Source organism: Parus major, chromosome 10 (assembly GCF_001522545.3).
Source record: "Parus major isolate Abel chromosome 10, Parus_major1.1, whole genome shotgun sequence".
Taxonomy (NCBI): domain Eukaryota; kingdom Metazoa; phylum Chordata; class Aves; order Passeriformes; family Paridae; genus Parus; species Parus major.
Window position 1 is genome coordinate 3,498,314 of NC_031779.1, and position 24,745 is coordinate 3,523,058.

Below are 24,745 nucleotides of genomic sequence, written 5' to 3' on the forward strand. Positions count from 1 at the left end.
TCTGTAGCTTTGTCTAGAAGTTAAGACTTTCTTTTTGTGTTGCATGTTACAGAAATCTTTCAATGTTTCCTATCAGCCCGTGAAGTAGCTCGCAGTCGGGATCGAGATAGGATGAGCACGGGGCCAGGGACTAGACTTGATGATCCACCTGCTCAGTCCCAGCAGGAGCGAAGGATCAGCACTGATCTGACAGAAGGGCAGGATGTGTACACTGCTGCCTGCAACTCTGTGATCCACAGATGTGCCTTGCTGATCTTGGGCGTGAGCCCTGTCATTGAGGAGCTGCAGAAGCGTAGGGAGGATGGGCAGCACCAGCAGCCTCCCTCTGCTGCTCCCGAGGGCATCGGCCTCATGACCAGGTGGGCTTTGCTGATTCTACACCATGGTGAACTCTTCTCTGTTCCCTAGAGAACTGATTAAACAACCCCAGTTTTCCTCTCATGGTTATTGCAGTTTTTTTAGAAGGAAATTTCTGCTGATAGCAGTGTTATGCTTCCATTGAAAATAGTGATTTTTCTAAATTTTCCTTGGCCATGCTAACTAAACCTGAAGAGTTTTATTCTGTGTGGACCCTATTTAAGTTTCAAAGTAGGGCTTAGTGGTAAATAGTTCAGATCATCACATGTACAGACAGCATGAGACACTTGGAAAAGTTGTTTATTTTTTCTTTAAGTTGTGTGTGTTTGGATTTTTTTACCCTGTTTGTGGTTTTTTGACCCATACCAATGTCCTATATAGTGGTGTTAAAAAAACCAAACCTATATGTTTAAAACAAAATATTCAAAGCCTATTATGACAGAAGTGTTCGTGGTTGATTTTTATAAATATTTCTGTCACAGGCATGGGTAAGACTTTTTGTTTTTAGGTGTCCTGTTTCAATATTTTAAATTAAGATATTGATGGGAAAGATATTAAGATGTTGGAGAGAAAAATTTTATATATTCAGTCCTCTTTTATTCTTTTTGCCTCTTTTTGGAAATCCAGTCCCTAAAGCGGGGGTGGCTGCCTCTGTCATTGTCAAAGTGGCTTTCATCTCCAGCATATCAACTTTAGGATACATTTTATGGGTGGGTTTTTAACAAGTTCAGTGCTGATTTTCACCCACTTACTTTGTCTCTGTTTCTTGCCCTCTCAGCTCAGAGTGTTTCTTTTTACTCTGTGTAATACTTACAAGGCTCTAGAGCAATCACTTATTCGAGGTTGACATTTGTTTAGTTGACCAGTAAGGCTGTTAAGAAGTAACAAAGTTTACTAATACCCTTTATAAGCATAATTGAAGCCATCAGACCATTCTTTTCCTCTTCAATGTAGTCTTGTGGTGTTCTGTGATAGTCTCCTCCCAAACAAAACTGTGATGCCTGCTATATTTGTCTATCAACTCTTACTTTTGTGTAATATCAGTGGTTTTTTTTGTGTGCACCTGAAGCAGGAGTGAAAGTCTTACAGCAGAAAGTCGCTCAATCCATGCAAGCTCAAGCTACAGACTGATGAAGTCAAGAAGTGAATCTGATTTGTCTCAGCCAGAATCAGATGAGGAAGGTTATTCACTGGTATGTAAACCAGCATGATGTATTTAAGGATTGTCAATGCAATGTTTAGATGGGAAGTACATCTGAAACATTTGTTTAGCGCTGTGTTTTGATACATTAATTCATCATTGTTAAGAGAAGGCACTAATGGTAAAAAAAACGTTGAAATAATTGTAGCTCTGTTAATTGTTTCACTTTTATGGGTGAGGGATGAAATGTAAATACTGACATGCACCACGTATGATCAACTGAGGAAATGAGGCTTTTATTAATATTTTAATCTAGAGTGGAAGACGAAATGTTGATTTGGATTTGGCAGCATCACACAGGAAGAGGGGTAAGTTCTTTTGTTTACCTAGTGAATACTAACCTGCTAAATGTTAATTTCCTAAGTTAAACTGTGTTTGCCATTGCATACAGTTTACAGTTACATAACAGGTGTTAAATCTGAGCATTTAAAAATAGCATTTAAAATAACTGCTACCTGCTCTCTGTTGTGTGAAGTTCTGTTGCTTTGTGCCTTGGTTATAGTATTTCCTTGGTTATAACTCTTCATTCTCGTTTCTAGAATTGTAATGCTCCTTTGAAACAAGTGAGGTTTTCTGTTAAGTGAATCAGAAACATGCATTCTGTTTTCACTCATGTGACTTCAGGAATAAATAATTGTGAAAGAAGTTTATGTGGAACATTCTGTTCTTGTGCTAACAATGAATTTTTACCATAAAATGTGCTTGAATTTGGAGAACTTGCATTCAGAAGACACTGCTTTACTTTGCATCCAACACCAGCACACCTATAGAACCAAGCAACCACATTTTCTGTTGTTCTTTGTTACTGATTCATACTGGGGAATCTTAGTGAGCTCCTTGATAGAAGTCCCACTTCCATCTGGATGGTGCAGAATCTGTCTGAGAATCATGACTCAGGTCTTCTGTATCTGTAAAAAACATGTGACTATGCAAACAGGAATTAGGCTGAGTTATGATATGTGTCAGTAACAGAAGCCTTGATACTGTTGGGCAAGGTAAGAGTTCTGGTTTAAAAGGCTTCATCACTGAGCAGCGTACTCAGAGGTTTCATGCCTTTTAAAGTCTTTTGGAAATGGACAGGTTACTGTCAGTGGCAGCACCCATTAGATTTCAATATTTAAGTAATGTGGGAAGAGATGCCTTGACCATGCATAATCAATTGAAACAGCTGAACAAATAAAAAAATGCACTAGAGCTGCTTTTACTGTGACAGCAGCTGTATCATGGCATTCTCAGGATTAGAAGATCCATCAGAAGGCCTCTGTCAACCCCTGATCTGCAGGTCAATTTTGAAGTCAGCATTTTTAGCTTTGCCATTACTCTGACATTGAACTCTGTACTTGATATCCTCTGTGTCCTAAAAATAACCTTGGAAATGATCTTGGATTATGTCTCAGATACAATATGTCTCATGGATCATGGTTCCTGGGCTGTTGCTTAGGCCATGAGCCTCAGGAAGTGAGACATAGTGTGACAGTAGACTTCATCAGAACTTGAATTATAGCAAGAAGATCCTCTACCAGGTCTGAACACTGAGGAGAAACAGATAAATACAGTGAAGTCTGTCCAGAACCTTAAAAGAAGCTCAAATTGCTCATTTGCAAACATGTCACAAACATGTCATGTACAGGTGCCTCTGTTTCGGTACTGGAAGACTTCCTTGGGAGTTAGCACACAGTAATGCAAGCTTGTCTGCTTATGTTGGGTGATATATATGCCAGTTTTGGTTCATAACCAATGCCAGAGTCAGAGAATGCAGGGTGCACCTGCAGGCAAACATTCCTCATAGGTCTGTCAAGGTCAAGAAAAGATCTACAGATATTTGTGTGATAAATGGATGGGCTGTTCAGTGCTTTTTATGGTCTTGTGTCTCTTGTGACATGTCTGTTTTGTGAATCCTAGTTATCTCCTAGAACTGAAGCGTGTCCCAGTGTTTGGTGAGGGTGTAACTTGTAGCTTTTTTACATTGTCCACCCCTTGTCACGTGGCTGGCACAGTGAAGTGCCAGCTAGGCATGTTTGGTGAATCCCCTCCAGTTTTATCTTTATTTTTGTGGTGTGCTGTGATGAATAAAGGAGATAATACTATGAGTTCCTATGGTCTTGCAGATGAGTATGGAAGGAAAAGCATTCTCTTTTAACTTAATTAACATCTTAGCCACTCAGTCCAATTTTCATTCTAATTGCCTTCTTAATTTATTCTGTCTATTCAGAAAGAGAACTGGGTTATTCCTATTTCAATCTGAGATCTTTTCAGTATCTTGTTCCTTGCTATTATTCAGTTATTTCTGTATCAGTAAACTTTTCCTTCCATCCCTACAGAAAAAGTCTTTTTGAGCAATTTTGCAGTAAGGGATGATGAGCAGCACATTTTTCTTTTCCCCTTGTATCTAAGCCCTTTGTTTTTTCTGTTGCTTGTTTTGAAGATCCAGAGAGTGTGCCTGCAGATGTTGTAAATGTTGTGTACAGTGTCTGTTGGGTGCTGTACACCACGTCAGGTACACAGCAGTAAGGAAAGCTCAGGCCACAGGGTAGAGAGAAGTGAGAGTCCTCCACTTGTGGGTTTTCATCACCTGCCACTTAACTCAGTGAATTTCAGTGTACTTGTGTGTACTGCTGTGCCTTACTGACACAGTTGGGCTACTCCAAAAAAAAGTAGCAACTTAAATTGAAATGGAATTAAAATATTTATGAATTCTGCCTTTTAAAATTGACAAATTGTGCTTAAGGAAGGGACTTGAACATACAAGAATACACACATGAATGCCTACAGCTGTGCTACAGGGGATTATTTCTTTTTCCCTTGAAAGTGGAGAATTTAAAAAGACTGTTGTCTTAGGCTGTATTCATGCCAAACAAGAGTAAATTTCCACATACCTTGCTCCTTGGTTTTTTGTATTGATTGAGATGAGACTGATTGTTTAAGTCAGAATAATACGAGGAAGAGATTTTATGTTACCTGCTGTTTCAAATGTCTGCTTTTGTCTTCTGATTCTTGTGTGGTATAGTGTATTTACTCCTTTTTGGCCAGTTGAGCCCCAGAGAAAAGAAGAGCTTCAAGCAAGTAACTTACGGCATGTTTATTTTCTTGTCTCTATAGCTTCCCTACATATTTTTTGTTTTATAAGGAGTGTATTGCAGCTGTGCCACATTCATTTAGAAAACTCATTATTACAAGCTGGCTTATAAGGACAAGTAAATTTTCTTTACTGTAAGCTTCAGGTTTATTCGTCTGTGCAGCTCTGTTCATGTGATTGTAGAGGCTTCTGGAAGTGCTGTGCTGCAATCAATTCTGTGTGATTGATGTTACACAGAATCAAGCTGAGCTCCAATGTAGTCACACATTTGATTCTTCTGCTGATACATAATATTGTCAAGAGGGAAGAAATTACTTTTAGATCTCTGTGCCCTAATGGTTAAACACTTACAATTCTGATTTATGCTCTTTTGATTTCTGACATACTTGTGTTTAAACCCTCTCCTTTCAGTTATAACTTCTATTCTTTTATGTTTAATCTGTAACTCATAATCACTGCACTTTCCTCCAAATTAGAAACAATTTTACATTGGTCTTACATTTAAACATTCTTGCATTTTGTACAGTTACCTAAGACCTCATAGTTTCTTCACATATGAAATAATATTATTTAAATAATATTTATTAATATGTGGTTGGGTTTCCTCTAAGGTTTGTTGCCTATCAGAACTAAATTTTCTTCTGATGTTCTGTAAACCCATGAAAGGTTTCCTTCAGCTTATGATTTAAGCCATTGGAATTGTTTTTTGTTTCTATCCAAATACTTTGATTCTGTGGTGTGGCATAGTGTAGTGTGGGGCAGGTGGAGGGGAGGAAGCTGAAGTCACTGTGGGCTGTTTTGAGCTCCCCTGCTGTACAAAGGCTGGAGGGCTTTTGGAAAGAGCTGTTGCTGTGTAGGCAACGTTTGTGGACTTGGAAATGGTTTAGCTGTGCTTCCTGTGGGTAATCTGAGGCTTCATTTATCCTCTCCCCTGGGCTCTGTTCACCGTGCACTTGCCAGGAAACCACATCTACATGAAACAGAGTATTTTAGCACCTATTTGGTCTGTTCTGTCTTATTTATCTTATGTTTCTCACCAACCACTTCCCCATGGAACTTAGATTTTAAAGGAAGGCTTTAAATCAATTCTAAGAATTGATGTTAAAATTAGAGTAAGGTCATCTGTCTTTTTTTTAAATATTATTGCCAGGTATAAACTGTAAAATTGAGTAACAGAATTTCTTTCATTTTTTTCATAGTAGACGTGATAAAATAGGTTGTTCTCTGTACACCATGTAGTCTTACTGTGTTACATAAAGTAGCAGAGATTAGGAAATTAGATAGCACTTTGAAAAGAAGTGTTTGAGCATGATCTTTGCATTATCCAAAATAAACTTGAGTCTGTATGATCGATGTGATGGTTCTTTCTGAAGCCATAGCAGTCTGCTTAGTAGCAGCTGTTAAGAATACTATGGAAATGCACATTAACACTATTTGCTGAAAACAAAATGGGATGTGAACAGGTTTTCATAAATCATAGCCCTGAAAATTAAATTTTTGGCAACTAAGTGAAGGTAACCTGGTTGACAAAAGAGAAGAAAAACTTCACAGCATTTTGAATTTGTAAATTGCATGAAGGTGCTAATTGTGACCTGTATGTCCTGACTCAGTGGCAGAATAACAGCATTTTGCCTTTACTTCAGGAAAAAAGTTATGTAGGTTGCTAGGAAAGTTTTAGTCCAAGTTCAAAACCTCTGTGTCTGTCTTTGCTTGTTCCTGTGAGCAGCTGATATTGGTAGGCAGTGTTTAAAGGAGACCATGAGATTTGGGTCTGGCTGTTACCATTGGAACTCAGCCTTACTGATGAAAGCAAGCTTTGGACAAATGAATTCCTATGAATTTGTGTGACTTCCCTGAAAATGGCTATGTTTAATAGTGTTTGAAGCTGATACCCTGCAGAAAGATGTTTAAAACTGAAGTTTCAAACACATTCTTCACTCATACAGATTTGTATGATTACTGTGAGCAGGTTGTGATTCTCCAAATTATAACTTACTGTACACAAGGTAAATAAATATTTAAACATTTTTTGTACATTTTGTGAATAATCCAAACTAAAATTTCAAAGTTAGTTTAAATACAGCTTAGTTTAGTTTAATACAGTTTCTACTGAGGTCTCCAGACACTGTCTATCTATACAGATGGGAAGTTCTTCTGAGCAGGGTGTGCCGTTTTGCAGTACTTTGCATGCCTCCAAGTGGGCAAACAGCACTTATAAAAGGAGGAAAATACTGACTGATGCCAGTCAATTAACTGCTGATGAAGTTATGACTTGAGTGGCATGGCATTCATTTGTGCTAGGGAGAGAGTTCTAGCAAAACTCTCTTAGAAATGAGACCAAACTTATTTATGGTGATGAATTCCAGTGCTGCAGACTGATGCTCATTTGAAGAAGTCCATTTATTAGTGGCAGTAAAGTTTCAGGTAATGGAATGCTGATGATAGGAAGTCCTTGAAAATAAACTTGTGAAACTGCCAGATGAAAGAAATCTAACACTTACTCTAGATAGTGCTTAATATACATGTATTTGTCTTAAGTCAAAGTAAATGTTCTCTGTTAGTCTAAAGAATTTCTGTTCTCTTTTGTAGTCATGAATTCTGTAAATACTTAATTCAGAATAACATTGTGGTTTTCCAAAACTATGAAATACAGTGATTAAAACCAAAACCACTCTTGCTTAATGTTTAAACACTGAAGTAAATATCCAGGTGCCTAAGTTGTGTTGGTAGAAATTTTTTTCTTTACTCTTTTGTCATTTAGCTGCAAAGCATTTTTTATTCAGTGTTCTAGCTTTAAGCTGAGCAGTTTGAGTGGCTTCTTTTTGTTTTTTCACATGGCAGCTTTTTGCAATAGTGCTTAACATTTAAGAGAAATACAGCCTTTTCTTTAAGGAAATTGCTGTAAATCTAAATCAAGTGTTTTGCTCTAAGTTGCTTAATGCATGGTATAATTAACATGAATATTCATTTTCCACCTGTGTCAGTAGCAGCAGTTCAGTCTTTACCTACTGCCAAAATTACCTGTATCAGAGTTGATGAAACTTCCTTTTGTGTATCTTTAGGAGCAATACACAGTCAAATGGAATCTCTGAGTGACTCGTGGGTTCGACTGAAACACAGCAGAGATTGGTTATACACATCCTCCTACTCATTTGTTGAGTCTGATTTTGATCTCTCAAGATCCCTTGGAGTTCATACTTTGATAGAAAATGCTGTCAGTTTTGTAAGTGGAGATGTGGGAAATTCCCCAGGATTTAAGGAACCAGAGGAAAGTATGTCCACCAGTCCACAAGCATCAATAATTGCAATGGAGCAGCAGCAGTTGAGGGCTGAGGTAAATTTTAGTTAAACAACTCTTCTTATTCTTCATACATTATTATAGGAATTTTTTTGAAAGTGTCCAAATTCTACCTGTTAAAGTAGTTTTTCCTTCTTTTCTGTTAAATATCTTAACTAGAACTGTGAATGTTATGTTAACTAACTCCAAAACAAAACTGAAAGTGTTCCCTATTAAAAAAACACCTGAAGGAGAAAATGGTGACCTCATTCATCCTTGCTTACAGTTCAGTATAATCCAGTTTCCATTTCTAGGGGTAGTGGCTTCTTACTTAATATTGTATTTCGCTTGCATTTATTTTTAGCTTCGTCTGGAAGCACTTCATCAGATTTTGGTGCTTCTATCAGGAATGGAGGAAAAAGGCTGTGTGCCATTAATGGGAAACCGCCAAATACCAGGATTTCAGTCTTCTTCACTGCTTACTTCTGTTAGACTCCAGTTTCTTGCTGGCTGCTTTGGTCTGGGCACTGTGGGACATGCAGGGGCCAAAGGAGAGAGTGTAAGATTGCATCACTACCAGGTGTGTACTTCAGCAGTTTCTGCTGTTTCAATAACCCAGTGATAAAAATGTCTCAATTATTATAATCTTTGTTTGTTTGTTTGGCCCAGGATGGTATCAGAGCAGCCAAGAGGAGCATTCAAATTGAAATTCAGATGGCTGTGCACAAAATTTACCAGCAGTTATCTGCTACGTTAGAAAGAGCTCTGCAAGCTAATAAGCATCACATAGGTAAGTGAAAAGCAAATAGGCAAACCAGATGTTCTCTAATGTACAGTAGGACAGCTTGTATTTTTTCCAAGACAGACTTTGATTTTAGTGACCAGAATTCACTGAATTACCTATCTGACTTCTTTTCCTAAAAGAGAGAAATCTGCATTTGTTGGTAGAACCCAGTGGACATTGTTACCTGGGTTGTTTTGGTGTTTCACCTTGAGAAATAATGTGAAACAGTTACAAAATTAAGTACTTCACCTCAGATAGAAGATGCTGGTTTGAGATTTAGCCTCAGAACATTTATATCACAAACTAGATCTGTGTGCTGCTCTTTCTTGGGCAATTTTGATGCAGAGTTACATTGAGTTAAAGAAGAGTGCAGTGGTTCATCAGAAAGACTACCTCAAAGTGTCTGACAAGACTTACTTTTTCTTTGATAATTTAATTAATTAAATTATATTTTAAAAGTAATCTGCTGATCTTCTGTCTTAGAATTCTTACTCTGAACATCTTATTAATTAAAAGCAACTTTATTTTAATCTTAGAAGCACAACAGCGTCTTCTCTTGGTGACAGTCTTTGCTCTCAGCGTGCACTATCAGCCCGTGGATGTGTCCTTGGCCATTTCCACGGGGCTGCTGAATGTGCTGTCCCAGCTGTGTGGCACAGACACCATGTTAGGGCAGCCTCTGCAGCTGCTGCCCAAAACTGGGATTTCTCAGCTCAGCACAGCTTTAAAAGTAGCGAGCACAAGACTGCTGCAGATCCTGGCTATCACTACAGGGTGAGTGTCCCTTGCTTTCAGTAAATTTCATCACTGGGCTTATCAGCACCCTTGAAAAATGTCTGAGCTTTCATTAGGACAATAAATGTTGCTCAGAAATACATAAGTGAAGGGGGTGGGGGAAGAGTAGTCATTATTCATCAGAAAGATGCATGTAAGACTAACAAATATTTTTTAGTTGTGAGTGTTTGAACCTGAATAGTCACAGCTTTGTGGTCTGTAAACACTGTATTTTAGTAATCCCCACTTTGCTACTTCAGCTTTGTGTGGAAGTGTATTCAGTTGATGTGAGAAGAGTTTCTCTTGATGTGTAAAAGTTATTTGTGTAAAGGCAATGCTGTTAATGTGGGAGTTCCTTGGAGCAGGACATCATGCTTCTTTCCAGAATATGAAATAATTTTCTAAGAAATATTGGTCTCATGCTAGACCATGGGACAGCATGCAAAGTCCTACCAATACTTAAATATTTAGTCTTACTCAGTAAAGAAAACCTGTGGAGAAAGTATTTTCTAGTTGAGGTGAGGCTATTGTTTGGTATTCAGTACATGCATCTTTCTTTCAGTCTTTGTACAACACATTGCATTTATCTGCCAAATCTGTTATGTAAAAAAGCCCAATAATCCTACATCAAAAAAGTCCCCAAACACATAGAAACAGCACCCCATCTTCAGAAATTGCAGTGGAATTATGATTAACAGAGTTGTTCCTTTTTTCCCTAAAAAGTACTGAAAACTTATTCTTTGACTCCAAAGATTGGACCGTTTTAATTTGCTTTAAAAATAGGGTTAAAATAATTAAAACAATCTAAGCCTGTAGAGGAGGATGGGGAAAAGTAACCTGCTGCAATTGTTCCTTGGATCAGCTTTCAAGTGCACTTTACTTTTTCTGTGTGTGTGTACAGAACCTATGCAGATAAACTGAGCCCAAAGGTGGTGCAGTCCTTGCTGGATTTATTGTGCAGCCAGCTGAAGAACTTGCTATCACAAGCTGGTGTGATGCTGATGGCTTCCTTTGGAGAAGAGGAGGGTGAGGAAGGTGAAGTGGAATCAAAAAAGGCAGATTTGAATGGGGATAATGAGAAGAGAGACTTCAGAGGTAATTACCTTACATAATTTCTGTTATGATTCTAAAATACCAGGAAACATAATAGAGGAAACCACAGAATGCTGAGGTCCTCATCCACTCTGTTGTGTATTGGTTTCTGTTGGGTCATTTTTAACTCTGTAAATTAGATTAAAGTCATCAAATGATTTTGTGTTCAGATTTATATAGAATTGAGCCACAAAGGTTCAAAGCTGTAAGGATAGGAGCAGGCTGAGAATAAGAATTATGTCATTGGGTTTGGAATTAGGAAGAGAATACAGTTTTCATTGAAAAATGCATTGGTGGTTGTGGTGTTTTTCATAAATGTGGTCATAATTATCTAAATTTCAAACGATAAAAAAATACAGCTTTATTCAGGAAATTATTGTATTTGCTTTGTATTATGCAGTTTTGCAATCTGAGGGGATGGCAAGAAGGTGACACTACTGTGTCATATGAAAAATCTTCAGTGAAAGATTTTCTGAAATACTGGTGTCCTCATGTAGCTTGCAATCCCTTAATGAGCATTTTGAATTTTAGTGGAAATTGTGTTTGGAGAATTTTTAATTGTAGCTTTGTTTTAAGTGTTGTACATATGTTTTTGTTTGTGCTTTTAACTGTCTTATAAATAATGCACTGTCTGATGAATTAGTAAGATAATTAATCAGGAATTAGAATGTGAGGTCTTGCCACAGAGGTCTCCCTCCCTTACCTTGACCCACAGATGTTTATTGTTATTTTCTCTCTGTGTCTTGCTGAGGAGCTGGAGTGAGAGCACAGCTTGATGGGCACCTGCCATCCAGCCAAAGCTAACAGCCAACCATCACATAATAATTGATTATTGTACTTTTACCTGCAGAGCAGGTTGTTCCCAGTAACCAGGACTGCTAGTCAAGTTGTAATATTAAGACTGTAACTGAAAACTTTGCTTTAACTTCCTAGCTGCCCTCCGAAAGCAACATGCAGCAGAATTGCACCTGGGAGACTTTCTTGTTTTCCTGCGTAGAGTTGTGTCTTCAAAAGCAATTCAGTCCAAGATGGCATCTCCAAAGTGGACAGAAGTCCTCCTTAACATTGCTTCCCAGAAGTGTTGCTCAGGTATGATCATGTCAAAATGTGCTCCATGTCTACTTTGCATTTCTGTAGTGAAGTTTCAAAAACTAAGCCCTGTTAGAACATGTATTACATAGTGAATATTCCTAGTGAGCAGTTCAAAGCAAGTGCAGTACAGGTGTACAGGGGTTAAAGGCTGGGGCACTGGGGGCATGGAGCCAGGGGCAGGCCTGGAGCAGAAGTAATTTTAAGATTATTGACACGTTGTTCCATCTTCAGGAGTTCCCTTGGTTGGCAATCTGAGAACTAGACTGCTCGCACTTCATGTACTAGAAGCTGTGTTACCTGCTTGTGAATCTGGTGTTGAAGATGATCAGATGGCTCAGGTCTTTATATTTTGTTATAAACTTTCACATTTTCTCAAAAAGTCTCTTAGACTTCTAAATGTTTCATAGGTTTCAAAATCTAAATCAAAGAAGGCTCAGTGTAGCTATGTGCTTTCTAAGAACACTAAATATTTTGATACTTGTACCTACAAAACAAAGTAAAACTATATAATGTTGCTGTTGTCCTCATGTTGGAGTTAAAATTATCTGAATTCTGCCCCAATGTCAGGTTATTGAACGATTGTTCTCACTTCTGTCTGACTGCATGTGGGAGACTCCGATAGCTCAGGCCAAACATGCAATTCAAATAAAGGAGAAAGAACAAGAAATGAAGCTCCAGGTAACTATACTTGTACTTCCTCTTGTGACTGAATGCAGCTGAATCACATTTACCACAAATGTTGTGTCCTGTTTCTGGTAGAAGCAAGGAGAGTCTGAGGATGAAGATGAGAATCTTCCCATCCAGGAAGTGTCCTTTGATCCTGAGAAAGCTCAGTGCTGCATAGTGGAGAATGGGCAGATTCTAACTCATGGAAGTGGAGGCAAAGGATATGGCTTAGCATCTACTGGAGTTACTTCAGGGTGTTACCAGTGGAAGGTAGGTTGCATAAATGTGTTTTTCTTACCTTCTCTCTCATGTGAGATGTGCTGTGATTTATTAACAGCAGTTGCCTGTGCTTTTTGCTTGTGACATCATTCTTGAGTAAATGGTAGTGTTACATTTAAGGTTGGACTTAATTATTTGTAAGGATCTTCTCCAGCCTAAATCATTCTGTGATTTTCAGTCCCAAGGGAAGAGTTTGTGGCTGCTTTTGAGTGGTGGAATTTGAGTATTTTGGCACACAGATTGGAGACTGTGAACTTGTATTATGTGTTATTAGAGGTAACAGTACTTGTCCCTAAGGTCCATAGTCAGCATGCATGTGCAGTTTTGCAAAACTTACCTACTAAATTACGTAGATTTAGAATTTTTTTTTTGTATAAAATAATTTAATAAAGCATTTTGTTTTCCTGCAAAAAAACACATCAGCCTGGCTGACAAGAACAGTGTTTAATACATCATTTGGGGGGATTATTTTATGGTTTTACCATATAAACTTACTGCTTTTCTCATTAAAAGCTTCTGTGAAAACTGGTTAAAAGTAGACAGACATATGTGTAAGGAAGATTTTCATTTCTTTGTTGTGTTGAAGTGTATATTCCTGACATTTTCCCCTATGTGCTTGTTTTGCCTGCCAGTTCTACATTGTGAAGGAGAACCGAGGCAATGAAGGCACTTGTGTGGGAGTGTCTCGCTGGCCTGTGCATGACTTCAACCACCGCACTACCTCAGATATGTGGCTCTACAGAGCCTACAGTGGCAACCTGTATCACAATGGAGAGCAGACTTTGACTCTGTCAAGCTTTACCCAAGGAGATTTCATCACATGTGTGTTAGATATGGAAGCAAGAACTATTTCCTTCGGTAAAAATGGAGAGGTATTTAACATCAATTAGTTTTTTGGGTTTTTTTTTTTTTTTGCAATAATAATATGACATGGATAAGCATGGGAATCAAAACATGTGGCAGTTTCAGTACTTAGATGATTTATAATACAGACATAACTTTTCCATGTTTCATCTTTTTGCTTGTTAAGGTGCTCTAAGATTGAGAGGTTTTTGTTTTGTTTCTTCCCTAGGAACCAAAACTAGCTTTTGAAGATGTGGATGCAGCTGAATTATATCCTTGTGTTATGTTCTATAGCAGTAACCCAGGAGAGAAGGTAACTTAAAAGTTCATCTGAGGAGTTCATTTTACTGGTTTAGGCTGGTATAAAAGTCAGTAGTCATCAGAGCAGCCTGTATGGTGCTGCTTTGAATTACTGACCAACACAGTGTTGCTGATAGTGTTTTAACTATTGTAATCTATTGTAATTTTAAAATGTATTTTACTATTCAGAATAGATTTAAAAGTTTTATGTTCTACACAAAAAATTCTATTCCTCAGAAACCAAGGAGAACATAGTGTTAGGATTTCTAGATAGTCTCGTGTGAGAAACCACAAAATAGGTAATTTCAGCATCATTGAGTCTGAAGGATGGAGGTTTTGCTCAGTGTTAAGGTGGATTTCTTAGGGATTCAAAGGGAAAGAAAAGGCAGTGCTAGTAATTATTTCTATTCTGGAGGTGACTCCAGTATTGATAAGAAGAGCTTATTTGAGGTATATTGAGAAGATAACTTGTAAACTATTCTCTTCAAACAGGTGAAGATCTGTGATATGCAGATGCGTGGGACACCTAGAGATTTGTTGCCTGGTGATCCCATCTGCAGTCCTGTTGCTGCAGTGCTTGCAGAAGCCACGATCCAGCTCATCCGAATCCTGCATCGCACGGACCGCTGGACACACTGCATCAATAAAAAAATGATGGAGAGACTGAATAAAATCAAAACATGTCTTAAAGAAGCAGGTCAAAAACTGAAGAAAAGTCGCTCTGTTCAAAGCCGAGAAGAGAATGAGGTGAGAGAGGAGAAAGAAAGCAAAGAGGAGGAGAAATGCAAGCACAGCCGGCATAGCCTGGCAGAGCTCCCAGAGGTGCAGCTGAAGATGCTCTGTGTGGAGGTGTGGCCTGTCCTAGCAGTGATCGGTGGAGTGGATGCTGGGCTCAGGGTTGGAGGTCGATGTGTCCACAAGCAAACAGGCCGTCACGCCACCCTGCTGGGGGTGGTGAAGGAGGGCAGTACCTCTGCCAAGGTCCAGTGGGATGAAGCAGAGATTACAATCAGGTATGCCCATTTCCTACACTTTCTACTGTCTAGTGGTACTGGTTTGTGGTTGGGAATCCTCAGAAGTAACCTATCCTTTATATTAGTCATGCTGATCAATCACTTGAAGTGTAGAATTCAGTGGTATTGAAATTAACACTGCCTTGAAGTAATGTCCATTCATTCTCCCACCTGCCTTCGAGTGCTTAAGGCTTGAAGGACATGCTGCTTTTCCCACCATTCTTGCAGACAAGACAAAGCACCTGGAAGGAAGCTGAAATAAAGCTTCCCTGAGAGCTTCTTGGTGCTGCTCTCACAGGAATTGCATGTTTTTGTGCGGAAAAGATTTGATTAACTTAGTTTCTTGAACTCCTTCTGCCTATAGCTGAAGAAGACTTTTGAAGAAATTGATCAGTGATTTTTAATTTTTTTTTCCCTGTTATAATATTTTGCCAGTTACAATTACATTCTAAAATAGCTGAGGTCACTTTACTTTTCCAGCTGTGGCAGCATTATATCTGTTTTGTCTTTGCAAAGGTTGTTGTTACTTTGACTAAATATACTGACATGCAATTGATTTAGTTCCAGATATAAATTCTTTCAAGTATGCCTGTGTGACAGTATAGCCTTAAAACAAAAGTGCTCTTAAAATAATTCAAAGCTTTATTTGAGTAATGTGGAACAGCACTTGAACATAAGCAAGCTTTTGGTAAAGCATTTAATTAGGATTATTTTATACCTTTTTAATTAAAACCAGGCTAAAGCTTGCTTTCATTTTCAGGTAGACATTTACATTGTAAGATGGGAAAACTTTTTGGGATAATAAAAGGAAGATTTAAAAGTAATTTATCTGCTGGATGTATGGAAAATACAAGGTGTATGGAAATACAGACTGGTGAATTTTTGTCCTGCTTCAAGTGGAAATCAGTCAAGTGTAACAGTCCTAAATAGTACCAGAAAATATCACTGAATGTAAATGGACAGATAAAGGTGTCTGTTAGGTTTTCATACCCATGTTTTCAAAGGTCACTGTCCTCACCTGATGATCTGTCCTGATGCATCTGAGACTAGACAGAATTGTCCTGAGCTCTCAGTAGTGTGCTCGTGGTGATGAATAGCTGAGGTCAATCAAAGCTTTTCCTTAATGTTTAAAAGTTTTCTTTATAAGCTTTTATACCTGTTAAGATTCAGGTATGATGATAATATTTACCTTCAGATAGCTTTTCTTAATAAAATCTGCTACATATTTCTGATAAATAGTATATCCAGAGCCTGTGTCAGCACAGAATGGATAGCTTCTGTGGAGCTGTTGGGTTTCAGTGCTTGTTGTTGAAAACCTGTGTATGCTTTGTTGCATTTGCTTTGAAACCATATCTCCCTGTTTTCTGATCGTAACCTCATTTTCCCCTCTTTGCATTTAATTTTTAGGATTGGTTTGTTTTATTAAATATATTTTACATCCTATTTGCCTACATTATTTCCTGTACTTTCCTCCTGTCTCTCCCTCACTTGCTTTTTCCTGTGTCATTCTGATCTTTATTAAAGCTTCCCAACTTTTTGGTCGCCTAGTGATACTCCATTGTATAATCTGGAGCCCTGTGAACCACTGCCTTTTGATGTTGCAAGATTTCGTGGGCTGACAGCGACTGTGTTGCTGGACCTTACCTATCTGACTGGCATTCATGAAGATACAGGAAAGCAAAGCACCAAGAGACACGAGAAAAAACACAGACATGAATCTGAAGATAAAGGGGAAATGGAGCAGAAGATGGAGGGTGACGTTGGATCAGATACACGATTAGGCCAAAGTGCTGACGATAACAAAGGACACGGTGCCGCAACCTCTAAGTCGGAAAATGAAATTGTTTCCTTTTCTTTCGAACCATCAACACTAGGTATGGAATCCCAACACCAACCTGCTGAAGGAAGAAAAAAGAACCATGAGCACACCCCACGAAGTCACGATATAGTGCAGTCAGAAATCCGAGCTGTGCAGCTGTCTTACCTTTATCTCGGTGCTATGAAGTCACTTAGTGTTCTTCTTAGTTGTAGTAAGTACGCTGAGCTGCTGTTGATCCCCAAAGTGCTGGCAGAGAATGGGCACAACTCGGACTGTGCGGGGTCCCCGGTAGTGCACGAGGACGTGGAGCTGCGCGCAGCGCTGCAGTTCCTCATGCGGCACATGGTGAAACGCGCCGTCACGCGCTCGCCCATCAAGAGAGCGCTGGGGCTGGCGGATCTGGAGCGGGCACAGGCCATTATCTACAAATTAGTGGTTCATGGGCTGCTGGAGGACCAATTTGGTGGCAGACTTAAACAAGGTATGTTTTCAAAATGAGATTAAAATGAGTAATAACATGAATAATAACAACGATAAGACAGTTGACACAGTCTTGTCAATTGTAATGGTTATACTTTGGGGGAATCTTAAATCAGTGTTTAGGGAAATTAGTGGTTTAGGGAAAATTTGGGACAGAACTTCTGGATGGGGTCGTTCCAGGAAACAAATTCCTGGCAGCCCCTCACCCAACTGGTTCAGGAAAAGATTTCCTTGGAGAAAAGTGGAAAAAAGCTGTTTATATAACAGAAATTGAATAATATTAATTAATAAAACCTCTTACTGTTCGATGAGATGGCAAATCCAGAAAATGTTTTTTTGATGTGGTGTTGCTCAGCTTGCTCATGTTCTTATCAGTCCCTCCTGCCCTGGAAAGTGCCATGGCCCAGGCCCTGGTGGACTGCAGGTGTGAGCTTCTGGGATTTGTCTGTTTTTTCAGTCCAGAGCTGGTTTGAACAGATTTAAGAAAAAGGGAAAAAAACCCAAACCAGTCCAGGGAACTTCCCTGCCTCAGCTAGTGAAAAACTAACTAAAAGCAAAGGAGAGCTCTGTGCTGCTGTCTGTGCTGCAGACAACACAGTCCAGGAGGTGGATGCAGGGGAGTTGAGTGCTCTTCCTCAGCAAAAACTGCAGCTTCTTCTTCCCTCCCTTTGCTTTCAGAGCCAGTCTTAAAGGTGTAGAATTTAATATGTAACATAAACAAGGAGACTGGGGATACAAGCATCACATAAAGTCACCCCAGGACAATCAGACAGAGAAATTTTACAAAACTCCATTCACTGTTTTATAGACATAACACTGATAGTTGCCTTTTTCCTAATTCCTTATCTTAGTAAAAAGTGAATGCATATCAGTTAGAAATAAGAGTTTTTAATGTCTTTAATACTTTCAAAATGAGCAATACGGTATATTCTTGTCATAAGAATTTGCACATTCTAAATAATGATAGTTATTTTTATATTTTGTTATTTTGCATTTTTGAAAATTGAAAGTTCAGCCATGGCTGCTGTTTTGATCTACACAGTTATATTAATGTTGCTATAACATCCTTATTTTACTGTTGCAGAAGTAGAGCAACAAGTGGAAGAAGGTGATCAGTCTCAGCAAGCCCAAACACCAGTTACAACCAGCCCTTCTGCTTCTAGCACAACATCTTTCATGAGCAGCTCTCTGGAGGATACCACCACTGCTACTACTCCAGTAACTGATACAGAAACAGTTCCAGCATCAGAATCACCTGGTGTTATGCCTCTCAGTCTCCTGAGGTAAAATACCCTATCAGCACATATGATTCTGTGGGTGTAGAGAAGCAGTTGTGTGGTTTATGTAGAATATTTGTCTTTAGCTGCCTAAGCCTTTGAAAATGCTTCCAAGAACCACCTCTGCAGAGGGACACAGTTGAAACGTTACTTTGCCTTGCAGGGTTTGTGTTTTCTATTAGGAGCTTTTGCTGTACATTGTATATAAATGTAATATCTGAATACTTTTAAGGAGAAAATGTTCTCCTTAAGTTGTCCTTCAGTTCTCATGTTTATTTGGTATAGTTCAAATTACAAATCTCTGAAATTCTGTATTTTAATAAATGTTTCATTCTCAAACTAGAAGAGATGTTAGTAGGTAACGTTCTGTAAAGCTAAGATGTTGTTTCAGCTTAGCCTGACATACTGAAATGGAAAATAAACTACTGAATTTCCAGAGACCATTTGTGCTGTCAAAGGAAATCTGCTTTACCTTACATAGAATACTTTTCTAAGTTTATTAATTCATAGAAGTTTCTTAGACATCTTTTCAAAAATCCAGAGCAATGTCTCCATACTAGGAGAGTGAAAATGAAATACTTACCTGATTAGTCAGCCTGAGTTCTAAACACTCCATGGAAATGAGAAAAGTGCTTATTTATCTTTCATCTCCTAGAACAGCTCCTGGTCTCTGAGGTCTTTGTTTTTATGTCATGCTTAGAACTTAACTGTACAGATATAATTGATAGGAATGAGCTGTTGCCTCAAAATGTGTTGTGTCTTACCCTTACTAAACTCAATTGCATCAAGTAGAATTTTCCAAGTGCACTCCAATTGGATGTTCTTCTTGTGTCAGACCTTTTTCAGCACAGTACTGTTTAACATAAATGTATATTGTTCTTTTTTCAAGGCAAATGTTCTCCAGTTATCCTACTACAACTGTACTTCCAGCACGACGTGCTCAGACTCCTCCAATATCTTCTTTACCAACATCTCCTTCAGATGAAGTTGGAAGGAGACAAAGTTTGACCTCTCCAGATTCCCAGTCTGCACGGCCTGCTAATCGCACAGGTAAACTTGTCAGTGGAATAGAAACTGGGACAAGTTAGCAAAGTCACAGGAGCTCAGGAGTCGTGTTCTAAGAGATGGAAACCCAACAGAGTTTCTTCTTAAGGCAAACTAACATGCAAAGCATTGTTGAAAACCTTTTAGTCACTATCTTAGGGAAAAAAAGGTACAGATTATATAGGTGCAGGCTTTATCAAGCAAACAAAATGAGTTTTTAAAAACTGGGTTGGATACAAAAACAATAATGAAGTGTAATTGGTAACCGCTTCAAAATGTTCATCTGATTTGGGCTTGTTTCCTTGGTTGTGTGCTGCTGGAAAATGCAGTAATTTTTTAGCTCTTGTTAGGTCACATACCACACAGAAAAGAAAAATTGATGTATTTTATGTTACATGCAAAAGTAAGTTTTGTTTTTGCCCTTATATCTGTACTATTAGAACATATAAATGAACTATCTGTTCATTTGTTGCATAGCAACTGGTCTGCTCAGTTTCATGTCTCTTTTTTTTTCCTTTTGATTTAATTATGAGATTACTTGCTTCTAGTCATGATAGTGTCTTTACAACAGTGTTTGTTAGTGCATTTTTGTATTTACTGATTAGACATCACTTTTATGGCAAGTCAGAAAGAAACTGTGGGTTTGGGGCAGTAACTGACCTCTTTAGAGCCCTTTAAATGACCTCTCTGCACAGAAATACAGCCATCATCCACAAAGAGGTTTTTCAGATACATTCCCAGTTCAGCTGAGGTCTCTTTCTGTACCTTAAGAAGAATATATAATGATCATACCAGTTGGGAATCTCAATGATTTGGACAAGGATAACTTTATCTAGGCTACCTAAATATAGATCAAATAGATAATTTGATACAGTTCAAAATGAAAACAATAGAAATTACTTAAATAGTTCTTTGCATAGCATCAGTATCCTACTTGATCAAACAGAGTCAGTCATCTAATTAACTCATCTGTAATCTATGTTACAGAGAAGAATGGTTTTGCTACAGAAGGTATCTTGCTTTGTGGGAAATAATTGAGAGAAAAGTTGAGAGTAATTATTTCCTTAGCTCAAACTGATATATCAAAGTAAGGTGAAATAAAGTAACACTAGAGAAAGATTTATGTGCTTTACAATTATTATTTTCTGTCTTTTAAGCTTTGTCTGATCCAAGCAGCCGACTTTCAACCTCCCCTCCTCCTCCTGCCATTGCTGTTCCCTTGCTAGAAATGGGGTTCTCCCTCAGGCAAATTGCAAAAGCTATGGAAGCTACAGGTAATGTATAGCTGAACTGAAATGTATAGTTTAACTGAAAGATTGGATACACATGGAATGCTTGTTTTCCAATAGAATACTTCATTTTTAAGTTCTATAACCATTTATGTGGAAAACCAGATTGCTTCTTTTGTAACCATCAGTGCTAAAACAGAGTTCCCAAGTGTGGTTTTCCTGCTTTCAGGTGCCAGAGGAGAAGCAGATGCACAGAACATCACAGTGCTGGCCATGTGGATGATTGAGCACCCTGGAAACGAAGATGATGAAGAGCCCCAGTCAGAGGGGACTGCGGAGTCACGCCATGGGACAGTCATCTCTGGCAGTGGTGGAAAATCTGGGGATCATTGCTATTTGCAGTCTCCAGGTGATATCCCTTCTGCTGATGCCACTGAAATGGAGGAAGGCTTTAGTGAGAGGTAAAATTATTTTCCTGTAGTTGCTTTCCCGTAATCTGTTCCTAAAACTGGGAATCTCACAAATTCATTGTTGCTGATGGAGACTTACTTTGTAATGCAACTTTAGAATTTTGTTACAGCATGAGCAGAAGCAAAGATGCAATTAAATTAGGTGTACATGGTGCATTTATTTTCCAGCACTGTTTGTGTGCAGAACTGGGGAAGAATGTAGCTGAGCTGAAGAATGTTTTCTTCACAACAAAAAAAGGAAAGAATGAAAAAAAGAGGCCTTGTAGTTGCATTTTAACTAAAAGACCAAGAAATAAAGCAAAATTCCATTAAATTCATGTTTTACCAGATTCATGTGTAAGGCCAAAGGCAAATTGACTCAGCTAGCAACAGCAGAGATGATTTTATTTCTTTGAAAGAGGAGAAAAAAACTATCTCAAGCTGATTAATAAACTATTCAAGCTACTAATTAACCTAGTATAAAATGAGTGGTTTCTCTAAATTTCTGCCATGCTTAGGCACTCTGGAAGATCTAATAAGTGTTGACTTTATTGCATCTAATTTGTTTGAGGTAACTCTTGCAGTCAAAACAGTATATATGTGCTCCTTGAAACTGAAGAATTCCAAATTCCTTTATTTTCTGCCATTAAAGAAAGGAAAAAATGCTAATAAATATGGCTTAGTTACTGCATGTGGTTGTTTAAAGCTTGGTTTGATTGACCTGTAAATTCTGAATTCCTGTAGCCCTGATAATCTGGATCATGTGGATAATGCAGCTGCAGCAAGTGGCCCTCCCTCTCGAAGTCGGTCAGCTGTCACACGGAGGCACAAATTTGATTTGGCTGCCAGAACATTGCTGGCACGTGCTGGTAAGGGACTGAAAGAATTGCAAAGGCTTTGCTTATCCAGGAAATGAATGGGAGGGGCACTGGGATCTTGCATGATGTTTGGAAAATTCCTTCTCATATGTGTGCCAATGTAAATGGGTGCTAAGTAGATTTTTTAGCAGAAGAATTCAAAAGGAAATTGGAAGTACAGGCACCTCTTTGCCATGGAAAATAAAAGTCCTGCTTTCCTGTTTTCTCTCTTTCCTACCTTGAGCGGGATTGTACCGCTCAGTGCAGGCCCACAGGACCCAGAGCCGCAGGGAAGGGATCTCCTTGCAGCAAGATCCAGGGGCACTGTATGACTTCAACTTGGATGAGGAGCTGGAGATTGACCTTGATGATGAAGCAATGGAAGCTATGTTTGGGCAAGACCTGGCTGGTGATAATGATATTCTGGGAATGTGGATCCCAGAGGTACTGGATTGGCCTACCTGGGTGTGTGTGACTGCAGCAGGGGCTGCTTTGACTTACTGCTTTTTGCATGCTTATATTTTTAAATTTAAACTAATATGTGTATGCTTAGAGCCTGTTTGAAAATATCTTACTAAGTGCTAGCAGTGCTTAAAATCATCTTGTATTCTGTAGCATCACTTCTAGATTAAGAATAGTGATTTCTTGTGTTTCTTGCTCTGCACTTCCACATGTAGTTTTCTTCTCCCTACCCTGAAAGATGAGAACAGAACTCATAGTTGTTCTGATGATACCAATTAGAAATCAAGTAGGTGTTCCAGATGTCTTAGCTGTGAGACAACAAACACAGTTGTAAATGTCTCTTCTCCTGCTACTGCTAATAGTATCCAATCTGTAGCAACATAATTTGCACTTAAATCAGCTTTTCTTAATTTAATTGTGTAATGCATTCCATTCTCTGGGAAGGATGTGGTGACAGTCCTCACTGAATTGTTGTATAGAGCACTAAAAAAAACTATTGAGGTGAAATACAAATACAATAGCAACACTTTGATGATTTTTGGATTATCCATGTCAAATTAGACAATCAACCCTCAGCTCTTCATCTCCTAATTATGATGCTACTTAGCTTTGATATGGAAGCAAGTTGCAGGATACATATTGAATTTTTGACAATGCTTGTTTTGCTGAAACATCTCAATGAAATTTTTGTCTTAGGATAGATGTATTAATGAAAAAGGGACTTCATATTGAGATAAAACCTTGATAGTTGCTGACACAAATGCTCACTAAATGTAAAATCTGATTGTCTGAAAGCAAAAAAGGATTCTTTTCCTTTGTTAGCTCTATTTTCAGGCAAGTTTGAGGAGAACCAGATAGAGACAGTGTTGAATATGACAGGGTTACAAATTAGAAGTTACACTGTCAAGAATTTTTTTAGTTTATCTAACATGAAATAGCAAGTTGTCTCCTCTGAAACTTTACTTCCAAATGTTTTTCCTGTTCTGAGATGGTCTTCATTATGTCATAAATTGTACGTTTCTGCTTTGCTTTTGTACAAGTCAACCATATAAATATCACTTAGTGACAGAAATGTGCAGAGATACCCACCTAAGGATTGGCATGTTTTATGCTTAGGGTGCAGACACTTACTCTGTACTAATAACACGTGCAAATGTTGCTGTGCAGCACGTCTGTGAATCTGAAGACAGAGAAGAAGTGGTGGTTTGTGAGCTGTGTGAATCCAGTGTGGTCAGCTTCAACCAGCACATGAAGAGGAACCACCCTGGCTGCGGGCGCAGCGCCAACCGCCAGGGCTACCGCAGCAACGGCTCCTACGTGGATGGCTGGTTCGGGGGGGAGTGTGGCAGTGGCAACCCCTACTACCTCCTGTGTGGCATCTGCAGAGAGAAATACCTGGCCCTCAAGAGCAAATCTAAAACATCAGCCTCAGAAAGGTACAGAAATAAAAGATAGTGGATGAAGAAAGGAAACTAAACGTGGTTATGAGCCAATCAGCAGTTTATGAATTTTATTTAGGAGATAAGAATTCCTGGCAGGATTTTCTGCTACTTAAAATCATTCTCTGTGTTTGACAAATTTATATTTAGAAAAAAAAGGTTGATTTGATATTTCTGGTTTTTAAATTAAGAACAAAAAATAGTTTCTTGGGATGTTTCCTCCTTCTTAGTGACTTTTGAAAATGCTTTATCAATTTTGTCTGACAATTCCAGTATTTTTTCTGTGGATCTTTTTGCACATTAGTACAGCAAAGTGCTTTCCCCCTCCACACACACTTTCAGAAACTATTTTATCTGTTTCTCTGTTACTAGGCTTTTCTGAAATCATTCATAAATACATGTAGACCTAACAGTAAAGTTAGACTAAATAGGGAACCAAATGAAAAATTGTTCTGTATATTTATAAAATATCAGAGCCACTCAGTAATTTCCTTTGTTATTTTATCATACAGGTACAAAGGCCAGGCTCCTGATCTAATAGGTAAACAAGACAGTGTCTATGAAGGTATGTTTTTAAGTTGCATGAGGTTTTGTTTTTTCCAAGAGGTACATGCAAATAAACCTGATGGTGTATTTTAAAATCTCTTCTGGTTAGATACAGTATTTTAGTTTTGGGGATTTATTTAGTTCAGTGGAAAAAAAAAGTGACTTCTTTCCCCTGTCTTTTCATGTAAGCAGCTGAAAGGGCAAACACCTAACCTGGGGTTGATAAGGTCTTGTGAGGAGATGTTACATCCAGAACTGCACATACAAAATCTTATGTTCAAATATCTTTCTTAAGCTGCCTTGTGAGAAAAATTAATTATTGTAACAATAAGTTAGTGTCCCAAAAATCTGTCATTAGTCTTGTTTTTAATTTTCCTCCCTTTGTCCAA

At 38.4% G+C, this 24,745-nt stretch overlaps 1 protein-coding gene across 11 annotated transcripts in view; it reads left to right on the plus strand.

Annotated features, from left to right (window-relative positions):
- The window catches only part of HERC1 (HECT and RLD domain containing E3 ubiquitin protein ligase family member 1), a 113,114-nt gene that overhangs the window by 22,119 nt on the left and 66,250 nt on the right, over window positions 1-24,745 (plus strand). For 9 of the 11 annotated variants that reach the window (XM_033516953.1, XM_033516949.1, XM_033516954.1 and 6 more), the window contains exons 22-45: window positions 53-359; window positions 1,427-1,550; window positions 1,815-1,866; window positions 7,697-7,968; window positions 8,276-8,491; window positions 8,581-8,701; window positions 9,232-9,469; window positions 10,371-10,564; window positions 11,495-11,650; window positions 11,885-11,991; window positions 12,221-12,331; window positions 12,413-12,589; window positions 13,231-13,470; window positions 13,671-13,754; window positions 14,234-14,754; window positions 16,279-17,054; window positions 18,138-18,336; window positions 19,220-19,380; window positions 20,532-20,648; window positions 20,833-21,064; window positions 21,797-21,921; window positions 22,154-22,374; window positions 23,539-23,807; window positions 24,323-24,375. In XM_033516953.1, coding sequence (XP_033372844.1) covers window positions 53-359; window positions 1,427-1,550; window positions 1,815-1,866; window positions 7,697-7,968; window positions 8,276-8,491; window positions 8,581-8,701; window positions 9,232-9,469; window positions 10,371-10,564; window positions 11,495-11,650; window positions 11,885-11,991; window positions 12,221-12,331; window positions 12,413-12,589; window positions 13,231-13,470; window positions 13,671-13,754; window positions 14,234-14,754; window positions 16,279-17,054; window positions 18,138-18,336; window positions 19,220-19,380; window positions 20,532-20,648; window positions 20,833-21,064; window positions 21,797-21,921; window positions 22,154-22,374; window positions 23,539-23,807; window positions 24,323-24,375 — 5,073 coding nt within the window. The remainder of the gene's footprint in view (window positions 1-52; window positions 360-1,426; window positions 1,551-1,814; window positions 1,867-7,696; window positions 7,969-8,275; window positions 8,492-8,580; window positions 8,702-9,231; window positions 9,470-10,370; window positions 10,565-11,494; window positions 11,651-11,884; window positions 11,992-12,220; window positions 12,332-12,412; window positions 12,590-13,230; window positions 13,471-13,670; window positions 13,755-14,233; window positions 14,755-16,278; window positions 17,055-18,137; window positions 18,337-19,219; window positions 19,381-20,531; window positions 20,649-20,832; window positions 21,065-21,796; window positions 21,922-22,153; window positions 22,375-23,538; window positions 23,808-24,322; window positions 24,376-24,745) is intronic. The other 2 variants (XM_033516956.1, XM_033516952.1) reach the window with 1 other exon arrangement.